Source organism: Oncorhynchus mykiss, chromosome 5, assembly GCF_013265735.2.
Source record: "Oncorhynchus mykiss isolate Arlee chromosome 5, USDA_OmykA_1.1, whole genome shotgun sequence".
Lineage (NCBI taxonomy): Eukaryota > Metazoa > Chordata > Actinopteri > Salmoniformes > Salmonidae > Oncorhynchus > Oncorhynchus mykiss.
The window spans coordinates 51,127,408-51,151,231 of record NC_048569.1 but is presented as its reverse complement, the minus strand read 5'-3'; the positions used below and the strand labels follow the sequence as shown (position 1 = coordinate 51,151,231).

At 42.5% G+C, this 23,824-nt stretch overlaps 1 protein-coding gene across 4 annotated transcripts in view; it reads right to left on the bottom strand.

The window, feature by feature from the left end:
* Positions 1-12,847: 12,847 nt before the first annotated feature.
* The window catches only part of camsap2a (calmodulin regulated spectrin-associated protein family, member 2a), a 78,551-nt gene continuing 67,574 nt past the window's right edge, over positions 12,848-23,824 (bottom strand). Inside the window, exons 12-18 of one of the 4 annotated variants that reach the window (XM_021603254.2) lie at positions 21,648-21,784; positions 20,990-21,207; positions 20,280-20,376; positions 19,860-19,925; positions 18,748-18,863; positions 16,062-16,180; positions 12,848-15,059 (exon numbers count right to left, since the gene is read on the bottom strand). In XM_021603254.2, coding sequence (XP_021458929.2) covers positions 14,754-15,059; positions 16,062-16,180; positions 18,748-18,863; positions 19,860-19,925; positions 20,280-20,376; positions 20,990-21,207; positions 21,648-21,784 — 1,059 coding nt within the window. In that variant the 3' untranslated portion in view covers positions 12,848-14,753. The remainder of the gene's footprint in view (positions 15,060-16,061; positions 16,181-18,747; positions 18,864-19,859; positions 19,926-20,279; positions 20,377-20,989; positions 21,208-21,647; positions 21,785-23,824) is intronic. The other 3 variants (XM_021603255.2, XM_021603256.2, XM_021603257.2) reach the window with 3 other exon arrangements.

The window sequence follows — 23,824 nt, the reverse complement described above, 5'->3', positions numbered from 1 at the left end:
CATGGCAAGATGTGCAAATGTTCATAAATGACCAGCAGGGTTAAATAATAATAATCAGTGGTTGTAGAGGGTGCAACAGGTCAGCACCTCAGGAGTAAATGTCAGTTGGCTTTTCATAGCCGATCATTCAGAGTTAGTGACAGCAGGTGCGGTAGAGAGGGAGAGAGAGAGAGAGTCAAAAAAAGCAGGTCCAGGACAAGGTAGCACATCCGGTGAACAGGTCAGTACTTTGTTGAAGCACCTTTTGGCAGCGATTACAGCATCGATTCTTCTTTGGTATGACACTACAAGCTTGACACACCTGTATTTGGGGAGTTTCTCCCATTCTTCTCTGCAGATCCTCTCAAGCCCTGTCAGGTCTCTCCAGAGATGTTCGATTGGGTCCAAGTCCAGGCTCTGGCTGGGCCACTCAAGGACATTCAGAGACTTGTTCCTAAGCCACTCCTGCGTTGTCTTGGCTGTGTGCTTAGGGTCGTTGGAAGGTGAACCTTCGACCCCAGTCTGAGGACCTGAGTGCTCTGGAGCAGGTTTTCATTAAGGATCTCTCTGTACTTTGCTCATTCATCTTTCCCTCCATCCTGACTGTCTCCCAGTCCCTACCACTAATGCTGCCACCAGTAGGGATAGTAGGGATAGGGAAAGTTACAAGTATCCTCTAGATGTGACGATTGGCATTCAGGCCAAATAGTTCAATTTGTACTCTTGCCGCCTTGTGGCAAAAATCGGAACTACATTCTTTTTTTTCAGTTTTTTTTTCTGACAACGATGTATTGAGAGCGCTGTTTATCGTTAACCAACATAGAAGTGTGTTCATCAACAGACATTTTAACGTAACTTTAGTGGCATGGCATCTTATAATGGTGATGAACCCAAATTCACTGCTGGGAGGGGGAGGTTTTTCTCATACTCTGATCAAACCCCTGTAAAGTGTGTAGGTGCAGGAGGTTCCCCCATGTTTTGCTCCACAAAAAAATTGGATGAAAGCCCTTCATCTAGTGTTAATCCAAATGCCCCTGTAGATGGTCTAGCTGAGCTGGTCACTCAGCTAGCCCGGGAAATAGGGAGCTCCATTAGGGAAGAACTACAGAGTGGCAGGTCCAGTACTTATGAGCCACCAGTAAGTACAGAAAAGATAAGTGATCATCATTCAGAGTCAGTAGGATATGTAGATCTCAGTCAAATTAAGTTCATCATGCAATCAGACATAAAGGAACCTCCTACATATAGAGGGGATGGTACAGACAAATGCTCCATTCATGAATGGGAGGAGTTGATGAGAATATACTTGAGGAGGAAGGGATGTCTTGTTGGGGAACAATCAGATGAGTTGATTAGTCGATTATCTGGCAAAGCAAGAGACATGGTAAAGATAAATTTACGCAATGAGACAACAGTTGATCCTACAGAGAAGCCAGAGATTGTATTTGACATTCTGAAACAGAATTTCAGTGAATTGGCCTATTCGTGCATGCCCTTGGCTGATTTTTACAATACTAAACCTGTACCCGGAGAGGCTGTTATGGAGTACTGGGTTCGATTGAACAAGGCTGTAGATGTCGCTGACGAGGGCCTTAAGAGACAAGGTAAGAAGATTGACAGCTCCAACTCTGATGTCGTTAGGATGTTTGTAACATACTGCCCTGACCCCAAACTGGCAGCAGTATTCCAATACAAGTCTGCTGAGAAATGGACTGCGAGTGAAGTACAGGAGAGAATCTATGAACATGAACGCCGCAGGAAGGCCACCATGTGTCAATCTACCGCTGTATCCTCAAAGCAAGTAACAGTACATCCCCAGATAACTCCATGTGAAGGCGGGGTCAATGCTGGTACGTGCAGTGACACTTCTCTCACATCAAGCGCCAAACAAGATGGGCAGAGTGCAAGTATCGAGAGACTCATTCACCTGCTTGAACGTACCTTAGAGAAGAGCATACCACCCGTTATGGTTTCACAGACACAGGCCAAGGCACCATCTTTCCCCACCCAGCCCTTCAGGTGTAGAGAATGCAGGGTTTGTGGCTCAACAGATCACTCCACTGTGATGCACTGTAGACATGAGAACCTGTGCCTCCTGTGCTTTTCCCCAGATCATTGGAAGTAAAATTGTCCTAAACCGGGGGAACGCTATGCCAATCCCGGTGGTGAGAGACGCCCACCACAACAGCAGAGAAACTCACCACCACAGCAGCAACCATTAAACTGACACTGTGAAGGGGGGAAATGTGGGTGTTCAACTGTCTACCCCCAAGAAAGAATTTGATGATCTTGAGAAAACGTATGAGATTTTGTGCTCTCATGCGAAAGAAGGAGAGAAAATTGTTATGTTAGGTTCACAAGAAGTTGAGGCTTTTTCAGATTTGTTTTACACCTCTGTGTCTGTACATGGGAAAGTGCAGCTTAAGGGCATGCTTGACACTGGGTCTATGGCCTGTACATTAAGTGAACATGCGGAGCAGAGACTTTTGGAAGCAGGTGCCCTTCCTCAGCATTATCAGCCTCCCACAGAGTTAGTATTAGTGGGGTGTGGGGGGAAGAAGACCTCAACAAAGTGTTTCTATGATTTGGAGATGCAAATCTATGGGATTGATGTTAAAGTGCCCACTCTAGTTGTTCCTGGACAGCGTGATGATCTCATCCTGGGATCGAATGTCATTAAGCATCTATTGCATGAGATGAAAGGCACGGAGGAATACTGGAAGCTCGTCAACAACATGGATGGCCAGACCCACTCACCAGAGGGTGAGCAGTTTCTGCAGATGATGACAAGTGTCACAAGATGGAAGGGACAGCAAGTCGATGGCAAGATTGGGACAGTGAAGCTCACTCAAGCTGTGACTCTTTCGCCCAAGACTGAACACTTAGTTTGGGGTAAACTTCCTAAAAATGTGGCATTGTCTCCAGGCAGCACTGTAATAGTCGAACCTACCAGGTCAAAGGTCATGCCCAGAAACATACTCGTGGGTAGAGTTATTACACCCATGTGGGGAGATGGCTGGGTCCCTTTAAAGGTAGTAAACTGTTCTGACAAACATCTCACCCTAAGACGTAACATGAAGTTGGCAGATGTGTCTACATGCTTGGCCGTTGAGGATGCAACAATATTTCAGGGCCTTCATGAGGTGAGGAAAACCCCAATGGAACAGAAGCAGGATGACAATGGCTGCCACAATCTGAAACAAAGACTGTCTGATCTAGGATTAGTAGACATTGACATTGATGGATGCCAGGTAGCTGACCAGTGGAAGGAAAAGCTTGTGAATACCATCACAAAATATGAAGACATCTTCTCAAGACATAATCTGGACTGCGGAGAAGCCAGGGGTTATGTTCACCGTATCCACCTGGTTGATGACAGACCCTTCCGGCTACCATACAGAAGAGTTCCGCCTGCTCATTACCTGAAGCTGAGGAAGGTATTGACAGATATGAAAGAAGTAGGTCTGATACGCAAGTCAGTTAGTGAGTATGCCTCCCCTTTAGTCATGGTATGGAAGAAAGACGGGAGTCTGAGGTTATGCACTGACTTCAGGTGGATGAATGCACGAACGGTGAAGAACGCTCATCACCTTCCACATCAAGCGGATTGCCTCACAGCCCTTGGTGGCAGTGCATTTTTCAGCACCATGGACTTGACCTCAGGATTTTATAACATTCCAGTTCACGAAGAGGACAAGAAGTACACAGCCTTTACCACACCGATGGGACTTTATGAGTACAATCGCATGCCACAAGGTCTGTGTAACAGCCCGGCCTCTTTCATGAGAATGATGTTGAGTATATTTGGGGACCTAAACTTCTCAAATCTCCTTTGTTACTTAGATGACTTGTTGGTCTTTGCACCCACCGAGGAACAGGCTCTACAGCGACTTGAAGTTGTGTTTAGCCGTCTAAGAGCCAACAATCTCAAGCTAGCACCCAAAAAATGCCACTCTCTACGAAGAACAGTGAAATTCCTCGGACATATCATTAAAGAGGACGGTGTGTCAGTGGATCCTGAGAAGGTGGAGGCCATTGCCAAGATGAGCCAAGCTCAGCTGATGGAGGCAGATGGATGCACTCCCTCTGCTCGGAGGCTGAAATCCTTCTTGAGTATGGTATTATATTACCAGCACTTCATTCCTGACTGTTCTGCTATAGCCAGACCTTTGTTTGCACTCACTGGGGGTCAAAAGAGAAGAGGAAGAGATGGGAAGAAGGGCAACAGTGGGATTTTCCGGAAGCTGACGCTATCGGATTGGACTGAGGAGTGTGTCGTTGCATTCCAGAAGCTGAAGGATGCTCTTTTGAATTGTGTCATGCTAGCTCACCCTGATTTCGAGAGGCCGTTCATTCTCTTCACTGACGCTTCCTTGGATGGTCTTGGGGCTGTGCTTTGACAAGTACCTGAAGGTGACGATAAGGCAAGGCCCATAGCATTTGCGAGCAAGACACTGAGTAAGTCGCAGAGAAGGTACCCGGCACACAGACTTGAATTTCTAGCACTGAAATGGAGTGTGTGTGAGAAATTCAGTCACTGGCTTAAGGGGCACGAGTTCACTGTCTGGACAGATAGTAACCCGTTAACGTACATAATGACAAAACCCAAGCTGGACGCTTGCGAGCAAAGATGGGTTGCCAAGCTGGCACCGTACAACTTTGATTTGAAGCGTATCCCAGGCAGCAAGAATACAGTAGCAGATGCACTGAGCCGCGATCCCTTTGCAGTGACTGTCGCGCAGAGACTGATGAGGGAGTCCTACCTAGCACTTCTGTCTGAGGCTGTTGGGACACTGAATGATGATGTCCAAGATGCCTTCCATTGGTCTTCTTATCCCCAGGAGATAACCTCTTTGACCACTGCTGAAGTGAAGGCCATATGTCAGCTCCATATTGACTGGGAATGTTCAATGGAGATGCAAGCAATCCAGCTTGGTTCCAACACCCAACGGCTGCTTTCTCCTGGTATTGACACTTTGCCTGAACTCTCGCATGAGGAACTTTGAGATCTCCAGCTGCAAGACTCTGTGACTTCCAAGGTCATCCCTTTCGTCTTCAATAAGAAACGGCCCACCAGACGAGATCGATACAGTGTTTCTTCTAAAGTGTTGTTGCTGATGAAACAGTGGGATCGCTTGATCCTAAGAGAGGGAGTTCTGTATCGTGTCATTAAGGAGAGTCACACAAACCGGAGAAGGTTCCAGTATGTCTTGCCAGAGGTGTTGAGACTCAAAGCGATGACTGGCATTCACGACCTTGCAGGACATCAAGGCCAAGCTAGAACTCTAGCTCTGGCCAGGCAGAGATTTTTCTGGCCTGCAATGGAGAGAGACATCAAGGAGTATGTGCGCTGCTGCCAGAGATGCGTTCTAGCAAAGACACCAGAGCCAGCGGCTAGAGCCCCGTTAGAGAGCATCAAAACTTGCTCTCCCATGGAGTTGGTGTGTTTGGATTTTTGGACAGCGGAAGACAGTAAGAAGAACTCAGTTGATGTTCTGGTGGTGACTGACCACTTCACTAAACTTGCCCATGCATGGCCATGCAGAAACCAGACAGCCAAGCAAGTAGCTCGTAAACTGTGGGATCATGTCTTCTGTGTCTACGGCTTTGCATCAAGGATCCATACTGATCAAGGCGCAAATTTTGAGAGTGAGCTAATAGCAGAACTGCTTAAGCTCTCCGGTGTCCAAAAGTCAAGAACCACAGCATATCACCCAATGGGGAATGGAGAAACTGAACGCTTCAACAGGACTTTAGGTAGCATGCTCAGGAGTCTGCCCTTGAAAACCAAAGAACATTGGCCTGAACAAATCCAGTCATTAACATTTGCCTACAATGCCACTGTTCACGAGACTACGGGCTATGCTCCATTCTTTCTCATGTTTGGTAGAGTCCCTCGGCTACCAGTGGATGTTATGTTCCGCAATGTTTTGGATGACTCCAGTGTTGTGGATTGCAACAAGTATGTCGAGACTCTGATCACTGGGCTGAAGGAAGCTATGAGTGTTGCCCAAAGGCACACTGACAAGCAACAGAGACGACAAGGTCGGGAGTATGACAAGCGGGTTAAAGGCATCGGTTTGTCCATGGGGGATCGTGTCCTCATCGCCAACAAGGGTGAAAGGGGCCGCCGCAAGTTGGCTGACAAGTGGAACCCCGAGATTTTCACAGTGACTTCAGTCAATCCACAAACTCACACATACATAATCCAAGATCGTTATGGCAGAGTGAAAGTGGTTCACAGGAATCTACTGCTGCAGGTGAATTTCCTGCCATTTGAAATTGATGATTCAGTACACTTCAATGACAGTGATGCTGCAGGGCCTTCAATCAATGTAGATAGAGGAGAGGCCACCCACTCCGGCGATGGACTGGACAGGGAAGACATGGAGGACTCTGGGGAGGAAAGTGCATCCTGGCTGGCAGAGGATTCAAGCGATTACTCCGAACTCTGGACATCGGATGGAAAGTCAGAGCCAGAAGAACCTTGTTTTCTTGAGGAAAATGACCGGGGAAGCACCTCTGAGATTCTGGAGCTGATTCCTTCAAACTCACCTCTGATCAATGATCTAAGGCCAGAGCCACCGTTAGTTACTATGGCCCCTAGCCCAGTGGCAGGTCGCACAAGGGCGGGGAGGGTAGTTAAACCAGTAAAGAGACTAATAGAGTCAACCCACCAGAAGGTGTAAGTTTAACATAGTACAGAGATGATTTAGTACAGGATTTTTTTTTTAAGGCTAAGAATGTAGATATAGTGTAAGAGGCACTATGCATCTAGGGGCAGTTGAAGGCCTGACCAACTTTCACTTGCCCTGAACCCTATGGGTAGCTTTGAGCTGAATTCAGAATTAAGCCTTGAGCTTGGTAGGTTATTTTGTTGTTTTACAAGGTTGGTGAAATTCAGGAGGGGTGAATGTAACAGTTGTTAAAGTACTATGTGAATTTCACCAGGTTCATATATCAATATGTTGTGTTGATTTGTTATGCATGCCTGCATCCTGGGAGAAGGGGAGTGTGTACTTACGTTTTGCCCGGCGTGCTCGTGCTCAAATCATTTTGATGCACTGAGAGAGAAAGAGGCGACGATTCTCAGAACAGATGTGCTCTACAAATGTTTTATTTCCTTTTGGATGCAGATGCAAGATGCAGAGAGTCAGTTCTGCTTGATTAAAACTACCTGATCTCCAAATTCCACGTTTATGGTCTCTATCAACCACACACAACGCAGAGTTACAGCGGTGTAGTATAGCACCGGCTACATTAGCCAGCTTGCCAGCTCAGTGGAGTCTGCCACTAGCACAGTCAGTGTAGTCAGCTCAGCGTTCCCCATTGAGATTGTGTCTGTACCTCGATCTAGGTTGGGCAAAACTAAACATGGCGGTGTTCGCTTTAGCAATCTCACTGGAATAAAGATCTCATCCATTCCTGCCATATCTCAAAATAGGGCTACTTAATGTTAGATCCCTCACTTCCAAGGCAGTAGTAGTCAATGAATGGAGAGATCATGAGCAGATGGGCTCCTGCATTTGCTCAGCATGATTTTACAAAAAGATAGATTTAGAGATAGATTAACTTGGATTTTTCCACAAGGTCATATACAGGATACTACCCTCCACAACATAACCATCACTCCAAATAAAAACTCCAAACTTGCAACCTGATTTTGGACAAAATTACCTGGAAGGATTCCTATTATCAAGGTTCTTATTTCCAAGGACTTTACAGCTAATGCTCTGGCAAACCAACGACTAGCAAACGAAGCACAACAGAAACCTGAAAACACCATCCAACCTGGAACTGAGTGAGTAATGTTTAGTCTGAAGCTACTTTTAAAGCCAAGAAGAATAATACATTACAATTATATATTTTACTTTATAAGGACTGAATGCTATGTTAAGTCGACCAAGCTTGCTAGGACAGAACAGATCCGGTTGCAACTTCAATTAGCACTGAGGTGTGAAGTGAGAGGTGTCAAAGCCCTTGAGCCCAACAATGGCAGGATGTGTTTTCTGTAATGATTTAAGTGATAAATGTTTTACAGCCTGTGTTCGTAGTGGCTGCTCAGTGTAATGACCTGTCCTGATTTGTCAAAACTTTAATGAGCAAGCCATCCTTCATGACCTGGCCTCTGTAAATTGGTATAGAATATAGCATAGCATGATCCACCTCTCTCTGTTGAAGACGCTTGGACCTTATTTTTTTATATTTTCAGTGGTATTTTTAACAAATGCGCCCCCATAAATAAAATGAGAATTAAAAACCCGTTCAGACCCTGGTTCAACTGTGATCTGGCAGAGTTACTCCACCTCAAGAATTCTATTTGGCGAAGGGCTCGGCACACGCATACTCAGACTGACTGGCTCTCATTGAGAAATAAGTGCGCTCAGGCTATCCTGAAGGCCAAAGTTAGCTACTTTAAGGAACAGTTATCTCTCTCTTTGGGTCTAACCCCAAGAAGTTCTGGAAAACGGTTAAAGACCTGGAGAATAAACCTCCTCCTCACAGCTGCCCATATCCCTTAATGTTGATGATGTAGTTGTTACTGACAAGGAGCACATGGCTGAGCTCTTTAATCACCAGGATTCCTATTTGACTCTAACATTTACTCATCTCCAACCCCTTCTAATGCAACTATCCCCAATGCTCCTCTCACCAACTGTCTTCTCTGTTGGAATCCAGTCCGTCTGCTGGAGAGTATATCGACAGAAAGTCTCTGATTGTGTTCATAATGGATGGTTGTCGCATAGAATAGATGTTTTGGCGGTTGTCGGTATTCTCGTACTAGACTTACGTAATTTCCAGTTGCAGACTAGTAATTATACGTTTCGGATTTGCTCTTATTCTGTCATGATCGATAGTCTCAGAGATTAACCATTTCCAGCCGTGTAGCCAAAACTACAGCTGTATGGCCTCCGTGGCCTGTAGAATTGTAACCATTCCAACGTGGGGACTCTGTCCTGGCATTCTCAGACTTAATGTATTACACCCTGACTACACGCGCGAGCGTTGCAAAATAAATGTAGAAATCTATATTATTAAATGATTGCACCCACAGTGCTCGTGCACGTCAACGAGCATCTGTGTTGCCAAGGGCGAAAATAAAAGTGACGCAGATCATGCTGCAAGTTCTGCCTCTCCCATCTCCTCATTGGTTTATATAAGCAGATACCCACGTGCCATCTCCTCATTGGTTATACCCACGTGGGAGATTGAAAGACGAACTGTGTTGTCAATCATCGTGGTAATACCATGAAAGTTTAGATGCCAATCACCATATAAGTTCAAAGAAAAAAAAGCCTGGAAGGAGGAGAGATGACTAGAAACGATTCGGTTGACTGTTTGTGTGGATTAATTGGCAGAGTAGAGGACCTTGTTTATTTCAGTAAAAATAACTCAATGTTTATATCCCAGGACAAATGAGCTAACAACAGCAAGCTAGCTAAATGGGACAAATTAGCTAGCAAGTGCAAACTAGCTAGCCAAATTGGCATAAATGTTTAATGCTTTTCGACCTGTCCCCAAATTAATGTAATTTGTTCAGAGTTTGTTTTGATATTTAAACCCGCGTGCCGTGATCACGTTTGGTGTGGGGGGACAAAATAAATGTTGCACGATGGCGGACGATCACCACATGCGCGCAGCCGGTATGGGTTCCGTGTTAATGTAAATTTAGTAGGAAGTGGGTTTTATACTCTGTGGAAGAAGGGGCGGTTCCATGACGTCGACTTAATGTCTATGCTCACGTGGGCATGACCACTAATTTGGTTAACTTTATATGAAAACCCATATTTTCTCATTTAGAAGGTTAACATCACATTACATCTTTTCAGAAATAGTTTCATGTTTAATCACATACGTTTCACAATATTTAGATGTAAACCTGACAGCTGGGTACACTTTAAGAGATAACAGTTATGTGTGTTTCCCGTCCTTCATTGGATCACCAAAGGAAACACACTCGTCATGACTGTCCCTTAAGTGTCCACGGACCATTCCCACATTCTCAAAAATAGATTTTATTATAAAAATTATTCAAACTTTTGATTTCCAAGGTTCTCTGTGTTCCACAGTTTACTTTCCAATCTCAAATACTACAGAGCACAAGGGCAGCATATTTTATGACCGAGCATAAAACAGTCGACTTCCCGCTCTCCCCCTCTATGAGAGAGAGCACACTGTACAGTCGCTGCCAAAAGTTTTGAGAATGACACAAATATTAATTTTCACAAAGTTTGCCACTTCAGTGTCTTTAGATATTTTTGTCAGATGTTACTATGAAATACTTAAGTATAATTACAAGCATTTCATAAGTGTCAAAGGCTTTTATTGACAATTACATGAAGTTGATGCAAAGAGTCGATATTTGCAGTGTTGACTCTCTGCAATCCGCCCTGGCATGCTGTCAATTAACTTCTGGGCCACATCCTGACTGATGGCAGCCCATTCTTGCATAATCAATGCTTGGAGTTTGTGGGGTTTTCTTTGTCCATCCGCCTCTTGAGGATTGACCACAAGTTCTCAATGGGATTAAGATCTGGGGAGTTTCCTGGCCATGGACCCAAAATATCGATGTTTTGTTCTCCGATCCACTTAGTTATCACTTTTGCCTTATGGCAAGGTGCTCCATCATGCTGGAAAAGGCCTTATTCGTCACCAAACTGTTCCTGGAGGGTTGGGAGAAGTTGCTCTCGGAGGACGTGTTGGTACCATTCTTTATTCATGGCGGTGTTCTTAGGCAAAATTTTGAGTGAGCCCACTCCCTTGGCTGAGAAGCAACCCCACACATGAATGGTCTCAGGATGCTTTACTGTTGGCATGACACAGGACTGATGGTAGCGCTCACCTTGTCTTCTCCGGACAAGCTTTTTCCGGATGCTCCAAACAATGGGAAAGGGGATTCATCAAAGAAAATGACTTTACCCCAGTCCTAAGCAGTCCAATCCCTGTACCTTTTGCAGAAAATCAGTCTGTCCCTGATGTTTCTCCTGGAGAGAAGTGGCTTCTTTGCTGCCCTTCTTGACACCAGGCCATCCTCCAAAAGTCTTCGCCTCACTGTGCGCGCAGATGCACTCACACCTGCCTGCTGCCATTCCTGAGCAAGCTCTGTACTGGTGGTGCCCCGATCCAGCAGCTGAATCAACTTTAGGAGACGGTCCTGGCGCTTGCTGGACTTTCTTGGGCGCCCTGAAGCCTTCGTCACAACAATTGAACCGCTCTCCTTGACGTTCCTGATGATCCGATAAATGGTTGATTTAGGTGCAGTCTCTCTGGCAGCAATATCCTTGCCTGTGAAGCCCTTTTTGTGCAAAGCAATGATGACGGCACAGGTACGTGTTTCCTTGCAGGTAACCATGGATGACAGAGGAAGAACAATGATTCCAAACACCACCCTCCTTTTGAAGCTTCCAGTCTGTTATTCAAACTCAATCAGCATGACAGAGTGATCTCCAGCCTTGTCCTCGTCAACACTCACACCTGTGTTAACGAGAGAATCACTGACATGATGTCAGCTGGTCCTTTTGTGGCAGGGCTGAAATGCAGTGGAAATGTTTTGGGGGATTCAGTTAATTTGCATGGCAAAGAGGGACTTTGCAATTCATCTGATCACTCTTCATAACATTCTGGAGTATAATGCAAATTGCCATCATACAAACTGAGGCAGCAGACTTTGAAACAAATAATAATTTTCACATTCTTAAAATTCTCTACAGTCGTGGCCAGATCATCACAGGAGAGTTGACACCTCCAATTACCACAATGATAATGTAACTGTTCACATCCCTGACATTGCTTTCCCAGACATTATGTGTGCGCTGTGCATGTTTCAGCCATTGGAGTCAGTGGAGTAGTAGACAATACCGGGCCACTGTGGAAGTCCATTGATTGCCAAAAGTTACCAATTGCATAGGAAAGACGTAATCATAAAGGCTCAACCTGAAAAATATATACTTTTCTGATAATAAATTAATAGCCTATGGCCAAGGCTATTTCCAACCCGAGTTAAGCGCGAGTAAATGGAACAGAGTTACATTTTTATGCACTTTTCTCCTTATGCGTATTCTGATCTTGAACTTGAGCATGAACATAGCATGCTATTCACCCACTATTTGTTTGGGATGGAAATCTTAAAAATGAAGGTGTGGCAGAGACACACCTCTAAGACGTATTCTGACCTTGACTTAATTCCCTCGTAATTCCACCACCTTTACGAGTGAGGAAACCATGAATGATAACTTTTGGACATCAGAAGAGGGATTACTCACCGAGGACTGGAAGAAACGTTTTCCTTTAACGAATCCGACGAGAAGGATATCCTGCTTTCACTGGAACTGGCCCAGATCCATGGTTTTTGCGTGAAAAGACGCAGGAAAAGCGGGCCGCAGATCGGGCAGCCTTATGAGAATCCATAGGCAAGCAAGTAAACTCCCACAGCAATCCGTTCTTCTTACTAACGTGCAATCATTGGAAAATACAATTGATGACCTATGATTAAGATTATCCTACCAATGGGACATTAAAAACTGTAACATCTTATGTTTCACCGAGACACGGCTGAACGACAATACGGACAGTATAGAGCTAGCGGGATTTTCCATGCACTGGCAGAACAGAGACGTTACCTCTGGTAAAACGAGGGGTGGGGGTGTGTGTCTATTTGTCAGTAAGCTGGTGCGTGATGTCTAACATTAAAGAAGTCTCGAGGTATTGCTCGCTTGTGGTAGAGTACCTTATGATAAGCTGTAGACCACACTATCTAGAGAGTTCTCATCTATATTATTCGTAGCCGTCTATTTACCGCCACAGAACGAAGCTGGCACTAAGACCGCTCTCAACCAACTTGATATGACAATTGAGACACACAACACACTTGAGGCCATGCTTAATTTTATTCAATGCAAAAGAGAAACAAAACAAACCTACAATGTTCAGCAATATGTTGAATGACACCAGACGGTCTGATAAACAAAATGGAAGCAATGCTTCATCAGGAGGATGGACAGACTAATTTACGGCAACACTGTACAACGTCCACTCATTTATAAATAAATAGCCATTAATCTTAGCCTTAAACGGCCTAATAAGACAACTGTAACAGTAGTCCCATAGCAATATCATTTTCTACAAAATTCCAGAGACACATAACTTCTCTTTTGGTAATTCTATAAATATACCCCAATGAAAAACAAACACCAATGTTTGAATCGTATAGGGTGTGGGGAGTACTGTATGTTTGTGATATCTTCATCCTTTAATCCCCAACCTACACAAGTTGTTGCTCGACGAGGCTACTTTAATAGACAAAAGGAAAGTGTTGACGCTGGTGGGAGACAGTAAGAAGCCTCTACCCGTATTGGAGTGACAAACTTTGCCACATTCTGCCTTCAGTCAGCTATAAGGGAAGGGGAAAAAATATTTGCCTTACAGAACATCAGTCTGGTCTCCATGTGTGCAGTAGATGTGGGGTCTCTAAAATGTACCAAATGAGTGTGGCATCTACCACAACATGTGATACATAATTGTCTTGAAATACTTAAATGCAAATGAAATAAATCAGTATTTTTCTATACCTGATAAGTATGCAAAATAATACAAGCTGTGTGTTAATCTCACTGTCAAGCAGTATCCTATAAACAAACTTTTGACAAGGAATTTGACATTGAGAATTTAAAAAAAGATACAATTCTGAAAACATTTTTGACTGAACTAAAACGGAATCAACAATAATTACTGTTTATGGTAAAATTCATGTAATGGTCCTAACTAGGGCTGTAGTCCATTTTCATAGTCCAAAGTATAAATCACAATCCTTAATAACATTAAATTGTTCTATATCATAAGTTTATATCCATAGTTAAGAAACTTCATTTACAGACAGACATTTCACCAAATCTGGTCAATTTTGTGACAATTGAAAGGAGGTAACGTACAAACATATGTTTATTTTTAGTTCACAAACCTGCTGTGAACACACAGCATTAAGAAAGTACAGTGTGGTTTAAGATGTGTTCTTTAAAACACATTTTTCAAATGGTGGGATAAGCTGGAAAAAAACAACAACACTTGGCCTAGTCGTGCAATGTATTGGGTGGCTAACACTAGCTGTGTGCTTGTTGGTTTTTTTGCTCTTGTTTTTTGGCCCTCAATGTTGTGTGTAGCTTATGCAGACTTATTAGCTTGCATTTGAACCTAAAACATGGAAAAAGCGTTGTCACCTCAGAATACAGCATACAAAAGTCTCTGAGCTGATTGCACTAGGTTTACAATCAGCTCATTGCACTGACATACAAAAACAAAACAAGCGTAAGGCCACACATTTGAACAGATAAGCAACATTCTGTCTATACAGATGAGTAACATTCAGTGCTTCAGTGTGCCAAATAAAACATATGGCATTCATATCTTTTATTTTTTGTCTCTCTTTTGGCATATACAAAACCACATACACATTGCTGTAATAAAATGGCTAAAACCAGACAATCTCTTGTACTAAACACATCAGTGATATCCATTTACAACTCTTAACTAAATAGTGTTTTACATTCCAGTTGTGCATATCTTTAACTGAGTCCCCATGTCCAGTTTGAAATTTTAAAGGAAAATGAACAGGAATGAAAAGAGATAACAAAACAACACAAACAGAAGTATGCATTCATCTAACTGGCATTGCAGGTGCTGAATCCTCATGGATATGTACAGTGAAGTGCAAATTGAATGTGGACTGTTCCATTTGAAGGGAAATGGTGGGGGTGGCTGGGAGTGTACAGGAAGATCCATTAGGGCTTGGCAGGTACCACTTTCTTCGGGGTGGCTGGTTTCTTGGTTTGCCACAGGTGGCCGTGGATCGTGATGGCGTCCACGCTCGCAGACATGGTCTTGGCGGGGATCTGGCTGAACTGCTTCCTGTCTGAATTGTACTTGTAGAGGCCCTCAATCATCTTACGGGTGATCCGATTGGGCCCAATGCCGGTAAGCTTGGTGGCCTCGTCCGTCTCGGGGCAGTACGTGTACAGTGAACGGAATTGGCAACCACCATCCCGGAACAACACCAAAAAGTTGTTGGCCTCGGATTTCTCCATTTCCTGCAAAAAGGGAGCAAAGAAATTATCATTGTCCTCATACAGCATAGTAGAAGACAACAGACATGTCTAGCTGTCATCAAGGAAAGGGGTGGCTACTTTGAAGAAATATATTTTGATTTGTTTAACACTTTTATGGTTACTACATGATTCCATATGTGTTATTTGATAGTTTTGATGTCCACTATTATTCTACAATGTAGAAAATAGTAAAAATAAAGAAAAACCCTTGAATGAGTAGGTGTCCAAACCTTTGACTGGCACTCAGTGGTGTTAAGTCATTTTTGGGGGTATCTGTACTTTACTTTACTATTTATATTTTTGACAACTTTTACTTTTACTCCATACATTTCCCCTGACACCCAAAAGTACTCGTTACATTTTGAATGCTTAACAGGACTGGAAATTGATCCAATTCATGCACTTATCAAAAGAACATCCCTGGTCACCCCTACTGCCCCTGACTATCCATAAAATAAAAAAACAAGAAAACGTTGCCGTCTGGTTTGTCTAATATAAGGATTTTTAAATGATTTATACTTTTACTTTTGATACTTAAGTATATTTTTAAAATTGACATTTACTTTTGATATTATGTATCTTTAAAATGAAATACTTTTAGACTTTTACTCAAGTAGTATTTTACTGGGTGACTTTCACTTTTACTTGTCATTTTCTATTACGGTATCTTTACTTTTACTCAAGTATGGCAATTGGGTACTTTTTCCACCACTACTGGTACTGTATACAAATATATTTACAAAAAAATATATGGGGGATTGGAAATGATGCAGCCAATTACAATAATGGAAGCTACAATCTATAAGCAATATTAAAGCTTATCTACACCCCAAAAAATAAAATGTAAACACATTCCTAATAAACATCACCATAATCAAATTAATATAATGTTAAGAAATGATTCATCTGAGATGTTATTACATTGTATTGAAGAGCTACCAACACCGTAGAAATAGAATGACTAGATTGTAGAGAACACATTACCTCTAGGATCTTGTTCTTCTGGCCTTCGTTGACCTTGCCTGCCAGGCAGCAGTGGGCCAGTGCGTTCTGAATGATATGCTTATTCGATTTGGAACTTGGCTCCTTGTACAATTTGGGTCCTGTGCACACAAGGGGAAGATTATCAGTCATCATAGCAACCATTCTATCTGGGGCCTCTGACTTGTCCCAGCAGTTTGTCAATAAATAATTTATAGGCATTATCTTAACATTACTCATCATGTAATCTTAAGACCAAGGGCCCTCTACGTTATCATCATCTCGCTCCTCTGTTTTGTTTGTCTCAAGTCAAAAACATAATAATTAATGCTGACCAATCATGGCATTAGATTCAACATGTTACCCAACCAATGTGCAGTGACAAAAACATAAACTGAAGCTGTTAGTGGTACTTCCAACTTTGAAAGGGTCTCTTTGTAAAATGCATCCCCCTGGTGGAAACTAGGCGAATTGCAACAACAGCCTGAACTAAAACAACTCTTCCCCCACCATAAAGCGGCAATATGTAACATTTTTTGGCGACCAACCAAACTCACATAGAAATGTGAGTTATAGATCTGCCATTCTCATTGAAAGCAAGTCTAAGAAGCGGTAGATCTGTTCAATGTGCAGCAGTTCTATGATTTCTGTTCTTACTTTCAGTTTGTACACCAGCTTCAAACAGCTGAAAATACAACATTTTTGGTTTGGTCTACAAACTATATTTGCTTGTTTTGTCACAAACTGAAATTAGAGGAACTATTAGAATTTTAGCAACCAGGAAATGGCAGACCAATTTCTGCATAGTGCATTTTTAAGTTTAGCTTTGCATCATTTTACTTTTGGTTTAGCACACCAGTTTCAAACAGCTGACAATACAATATGTTTGCTTATTGAAAATATATTTCACATCGGTTTAGATGGTACAATGATTCTCTACACTGCTTGTTTTTCCTCACATAAACTGAAATTAGGTGAACATTATAGCATTTTAGCAACCAGGTACTGGCAAGGCAATTGCAGGGGGTCTATACTTGCAAACATCAGAAAAGGTTTAAGTTTAAAATGTGCTTCAGCCGATTAAAATCGTCGACCTATTTGCGTGTGATAAAACGCTACATGTTAGCTGTTCCCATTAGATAACCTGGCACATTTAGCCCTATGCTAACCTGACCAGCTGGCCGTGATTGACCACTTGTTCATAAAATCAAAGACGGTCAAAGATCATACCTCCAAGAAATGCGAACCATTACAAGTACTGTAACAGGGGAGATCTTAAGGGTATGATCTTTCACAGTATTCACGATTCATTCAGGATTATCCGTAATCATGGTAGCATCCACATTAATTTAGAAGTGTTTAGAAACATATTCTAATCTTATTTACAATAAAGGTGACTCCAAAATGACACAATACATGATTTACCATACTGAATAGCATATTAATGGGCACAAGATAATCTGTAACACAACCAAAACTAATTGCAAATGCATCCAACAACTTTGGAGAGTCAAAAACTCGGTGTAGTCATTGTGTGATAGGAATATGGGACAAAATACTACACTTTTGACAAAATACTACACAATTTAGCCGCTTACCTTTTACCAGTCATTGTCTTTCAAAAGAGATATTGAATTGTGTTTGGTTGTCAATGTAACCAGGAGCGTTTTATGCACCCATTATTTAAGAGGCAACATGAAGTACGTATGGATGGATGGGGGGTGATCCGGAGTGGGGCTGATGTTGGAGAAGGGGGGCTGATGTTGGCAAATGTAGAATTTTTCAAACACCTGAAACAACTTTTCCTTGCAATCTAGAGCCATATTATTATGCTTAAAAAAAAAAGACAAATCTGAGGGGGAACATGCCCTTCCCCCCCCCTTATGGGCATGATGCCTCTGAACATAACCAAATATCAACAAAGAATATAACTAAATATAGACAAACTGGAATTAAATCCAGAGTAAATCTGTGGCACAGATGGAACTATGCAAGCAGAAGATACATCTCCTTCAAATCTTGCTATTTGGTTGCGGTGACAACAAAACACATTTCAATATCACTTAATATCATTTAACTTTGAAATCAACCAGAGCTTGAAATCCTAGGTCTATTTATTGTCTATTTTTAGTTTAATTCTAGGGTTAATTGAAACAATAGTTGTTGATGACGTTGTAATTGCTATATAGGCCTAAATAGTATAATTAATGATATATAAGTGATAAAGTACGGTCACATTTAATTTGCTCTGTAAAACCTACCCTTTGGAAGGACTTCGATAGCAGCAGTGAATACATTTAGTTTTTAAGTGGAGATCTCTCAACAATCATTCTCACCATAGTACATTGGTAATAGTCAGTGACAAATTTTATAGCGAAGCAGGGCTTGATTAAACCCCATTGGGTAACGTGTATTCTGTTGTGTATTCTGTTGAGTGTGGAATGTACAGTGTCTATTTTGTATACAGCAGTACTGTGTCTCTAAGACAATTTCCCCTCACGGACATTAGTTAATCCTATATCCTAGCCTACATAAAAGCAGTTTAGATTAATGAACTGGACCCAAATCAGATATCTTAAAAGCATGAAGTACACTCAGTTAGCAAAGCCAATCATGAAGAATTATAATACAGCTAATACAAATGATCCAATAATGTGCCACTGGTGTGTGTAATGAGTTGATCACCCACCGGTGTACTCTGTGTTAGATTTAACAGACGAGGTGGTGGAACCGTTCTCCCAATCGTCCTCCCCATTCCGGCTCCCAGATCGACAAGGGGACAGAAAACCATCTGCAGAATCAGGCCTGACACACACACACACACACACGAGAGAGAGAGAGACACACAGAGACACCAACACAAGCACTTAGGTCACCTCTCTCCACAGGTATTTCCTTTTCAAAGGTCAGCTTTGTTACCACATATAGAATGATGTAAGAACTTCTCGCTTGCCATGGGAAAACTGTACAAGCTATTTGTGTGCACAGTACAAACAGTGTGTACCCAAGTCATTTGAACATCGCTAACAGGGATTGGCTTTGGCTACTGCGGTCCTTTGCTTATCGAAACCTTAAGTTCAAGTTCTCTAAAGGGCTTTTCAAACAACTGAACCAAACCAAGCTGTACTGAGCTGGCCTGACTACCCATCCACCATAGTTGCTGGAACCATACTGAAAAGGACCATGTGTAAACAAAATATCTGAGCCAGCACAGTTTGGTTCGGGTTGGAACAATAGCGTGAAAAGGGTATATCTTTACTCTCATACAAGCATGGGCAGCAGTGAAGCAATGTGATGCAATCAAGTGTTCTTGAGGGATAGATATTACAAGCGCCTATATCACGAAGCATCTTATCTAGGTACACTTAGCATAGGGAAGAGGTTAAGAAGCAGTAGGAATATAGGCAGTGACAATGTGACATAGGGAAACAGAACAATGCTGTTTATTGTTCTGTGTAATGCATTGGGGAAAAATGCATTTACGCAGGGGTTGATGCTGAGATCTCTGTCACATTGAAGGATGTTGGTGGGACCATGAAGCATCACATGGATCGTGTTCATTAGACACCAAATGGATAAAAATGGACTAAAACAGGAGGGACTACCTGGACTTTCCAATAAGAAACACATATTTTAGTTTTCTGTTACAAAATGTTTTCCTTTGCGTGTCCTAATGAACAGGACCCTTGACTTGGTATTGGCCCAGTGTCTTAAGAATTCCCATAAGGACTCTCATTCTTATGCTACAGAAGCTGGGACAGTGAGGTGGATTCAGAGTTAAACTACTACACAGGAACTAACCTTCTCCTTCTCAGTTTAGGAGAGCTCAGAAAGAAGCACAGGCTGCCAGAATGTAAGCTAGCACTTCTGACAGTTCCAAAACATTAGTGGTCAAAGAGAGTAGGTAGGAAAAAAGAGTGTAGAGAATACAGAAATGTTAGGTTAAAAGCCGTTGGCTAGAGAGAGGGTTAAAAAGCAGGTCAGAAGTGATACTCAAGTTCAATGAAACAGAGTATGAATAAACATTTTGGGACATTTTTCAAACTTTAACTTAGGTAGAATTTTCACTTGTCCCATTGACATCAATGCATGACTAAGTGAAAATGAAACTTAAGTCAAAGTTAGGATTCACCCCTTAAAGTAGAATACATGCTAAGAGGAAATTCAACTAGGAATATGCAGAAATGTGTTTCATATACTGTTAATATGAAGGAATCTCACCTTGGTGTTCTCTTCTCAGAGTGCACACTGTCGCTGTCTCCCAGGTTGAGCGAGGCCAGAGACAAGCTGGAGACTGAAAAAACACGAGGTCGTGAACCTGGATGTGAAACAAGTTTTGCACAAGATGGGACAACACCGTTACACCACGATCACAACACAGTCCGTCCACAGTATTTTGTGCCCACCTTGTCAAAGCTATCTGCAGCATCATTTGATGTTTACAAACACACACATATCTCTGTATGGCTCCTTAAATTTGGCAGGATTTTGATTTTGAGTTCACTTTCTTAGTCAAAGAATGATGATGGATGCCATGGAAACCATACAGAGTCCCACATAGCATAATGAGATGTCCTTGCCAGATTATCAGAGATCGATTCAAGCCTCACATTATCATTACAAGATCAAATTGGTTGAATTGGTTTGGCAAAGCGGTTAAGAAATCAGGCAGGGTTAGCTACTGGATTGTAAAGAAGTTGCTTTCATAATGAAGCAATTTCTTAATAGTACTAGTTGGCATGCAGATCTCAACCAGAACTAGTACACTCTCTAGTCTACCATAAGAAGCCACACTGAGCTGCAGAGAAACAGTGTTTTATTGCAGATGGCACAAAGCTAGCTGTGGTGCCAGATGGGTGGCACTTGGGCAGACACGGCACACCAACACGACACAGACGGTGAGCCCTGAGAGTGGCTGTCTCCATGGTTACCTGCCACCCTGGTCGGGGTTCTGGGGGAGTCCATGCTGTCCCGGTGGATGGACTTGGGCCGGGCTCTCCTCTGTTTGGAGCCGGCCAGCCGCAGCTTCATCACTGTGTCCATGTCCTCCATGAGCTTGAGCTGCTTCCTCCTCATGTACTCCTGCTTGATGAACTCCCGGCGGGCCTTCTCCTCCTCCTTCCTCACGTGCTCCTCCTCTGCTTTCACTCTGAAAGGAGAAATAGATGATGACCAAGAATCAAGAACATGTAAAACTATGACCGGGACACAATCATACATAGACAATGGTATGCAATTGATCAAAGTATTTGAATATTGATTGATGCACATTACCAGACAATCAGTAGTAATGTACTTTGATCAATTGCATTAGCAATTCATGCTTCTACACCTGCATTGCTTGCTGTTTGGGGTTTTAGGCTGGGTTTCTGTACAGCACTTTGTGACATCAGCTGATGTAAGAAGGGCTTTATAAATACATTTGATTGATTGATTGATGTACTTTGACAAATACAATTTGATTGACTAACGTCAAACAACATGATACTATGTGTGAGGGGCTTTAAAAACAGCTCAAGTGTGAGTCTTTGTATGTGGGTGTGAGTATGTGCATGCTTGTGCATGATTGTAGTGGAAGGGAATACAGACCGTGCCTCCTCCTTCTTCTGCTCTAGCTCCGCCTCCTGCTGCAGCTTCTTCTGCTGCGTCTCCTTCTCCCTCCTCAGCCTCTTCTCCACAAGAGCAGCCCTCTTCTGAGCCATGTTGCTCTCCCCCTTACCGTCATCCTGGGGACAGGTACACACAGTAGTGGTGTTCTTTCATAACCAGTGGTGTACAGTTACAGGAACTCTCAGGACTTCCCTGGTTAATGTGAGATGTTATTTCTTCTGGTACATTTAAAGGGGCAGCTGCACAGACCAAGATTATACCTACCACTCAGGACTTGAAAGCAGTTTTAGTGGAGACTTATCGCTGAACATGCTAGCACTTTCAATAGACTATTAATTGAACATGCTTTTTAGTCTAAGAGTAGGCCGCCCTAGGCAGAGGCCCCTTGCTGGGTGTATTTCCTAAGTAATTACAACTAAACAGGGAGCGATGCTCTCTTTAATAGCAATACGCCTCTACTGACGACTATTTCTTACTATGGCACACAAGATCCAATACCATGTGCAAAATCTGATCATTTGATCTGAATGCTGAAAATTGCATGTGAACCTCATCACAACTATCCTACAACGAGCTCAACATCTCTACGAACCCACTTCTCAGCAGCTGCATCTGAATTATTCACAATCTCCAGTTTCCTGACCTAGATAAAGGCACAGACAACTGTAGCTAGCTAGATACCCTCCCCAGAACAGGAAAGACCAAGTTGTCCTCGGCTTGACCTATTTAAAAAATCATTCATCTCATATTATAAACAGAGTATTTCCTTCCAATAAACAAAGCACAGGATTTTTCAATTACATTAGACAATAGTCATTTTTGGCGGCCAAATATCCAGAATCTGACATTTACACACTAATGTAACAGTTATTGTTTTGGAGATTATTCCCAAACATAAAAAGGTCCCGAACAGTCAAAAAAGTGGTCTCTTGGAACAACTTACACCGGGTTAAGCCGCCTTAAAATTGCTGTACTGAATGAAATATTACCACTACCATGTCTATTTTTATTTACCAAACATAATTCAACATAATCGCAATAGCTTCTTTTTTTTCCGATTACAGGCTCAAAATGGCTAGAAACAAAGACCTTTTTTCTGAAACTTGTCAACTTATTGTTCTGAGAAATGAAGGCTACTCCATGCGAGAAATTGCCAAGAAACTGAAGATCTCGTTACAACGCTGTGTACTACTCCCTTCCCTGCCTCTAACCAGAATAGAAAGAGGAGTGGGAGGCCCAGTGCACAACTGAGCAAGAGGACAAGTACATTACAGTGTCTAGTTTGAGAAACAGACGCCTCACATGTACTCAACTGGCAGCTTCATTAAATAGTACCAGCAAAACACCAGTCTCAACATCAACAGCAACATCAACAGTTCCTCTGTCCAGTGTCTGTGTTCTTTTGGCCATCTTAATCTTTTCTTTTTATTGGCCAGTCTGAGATATGGCTTTTTCTTTGCAACTCTGCCTAGAAGACCAGCATCCTGGAGTCGCCTCTTCACTATTGACGTTAAGACTGGTGTTTTGCTGGTACTATTTAATGAAGCTGCCAGTTGATGACTTGTGAGGTGTCTGTTTCTCAAAATAGACACTCTAATGTCCTCTTGCTCAGTTGTGCACCGGGGCCTCCCACTCTTTCTATTCTGGTTAGAGCCCGTTTGCACTGTTCTTTGAAGGGAGTAATACACAGCGTTGTACGAGATCTTCAGTTTCTTGGCAATTTCTCGCATGGAATAGCCTTCATTTCGCAGAACAAGAATATACTGACGATTTTCAGAAGAAAGTTCTTTGTTTCTGGCCATTTTGAGCCTGTAATCGAACCCACAAATGCTGATGCTCCAGATACTCAACTAGTCTAAAGAAGGCCAGTTTTATTGCTTATTTAATCAACACCACAGTTTTCAGCTGTGCTAACATAATTGCAAAAGGGTTTTCTAATGATCAATTAGCCTGTAAATTATAAACTTGGATTAGCTAACACAACGTGCCATTGGAACACAGGAGTGATGGTTGCTGATAATGGGCCTCGGTACTCCTATGTAGATATTCTATAGAAAATCTGCAGTTTCCAGCTACAATAGTCATTTACCACATTAACAATGTCTACCCTGTATTTCTTATCAATTTGATGTTGTTTTAATGGACAAAAATGTTGC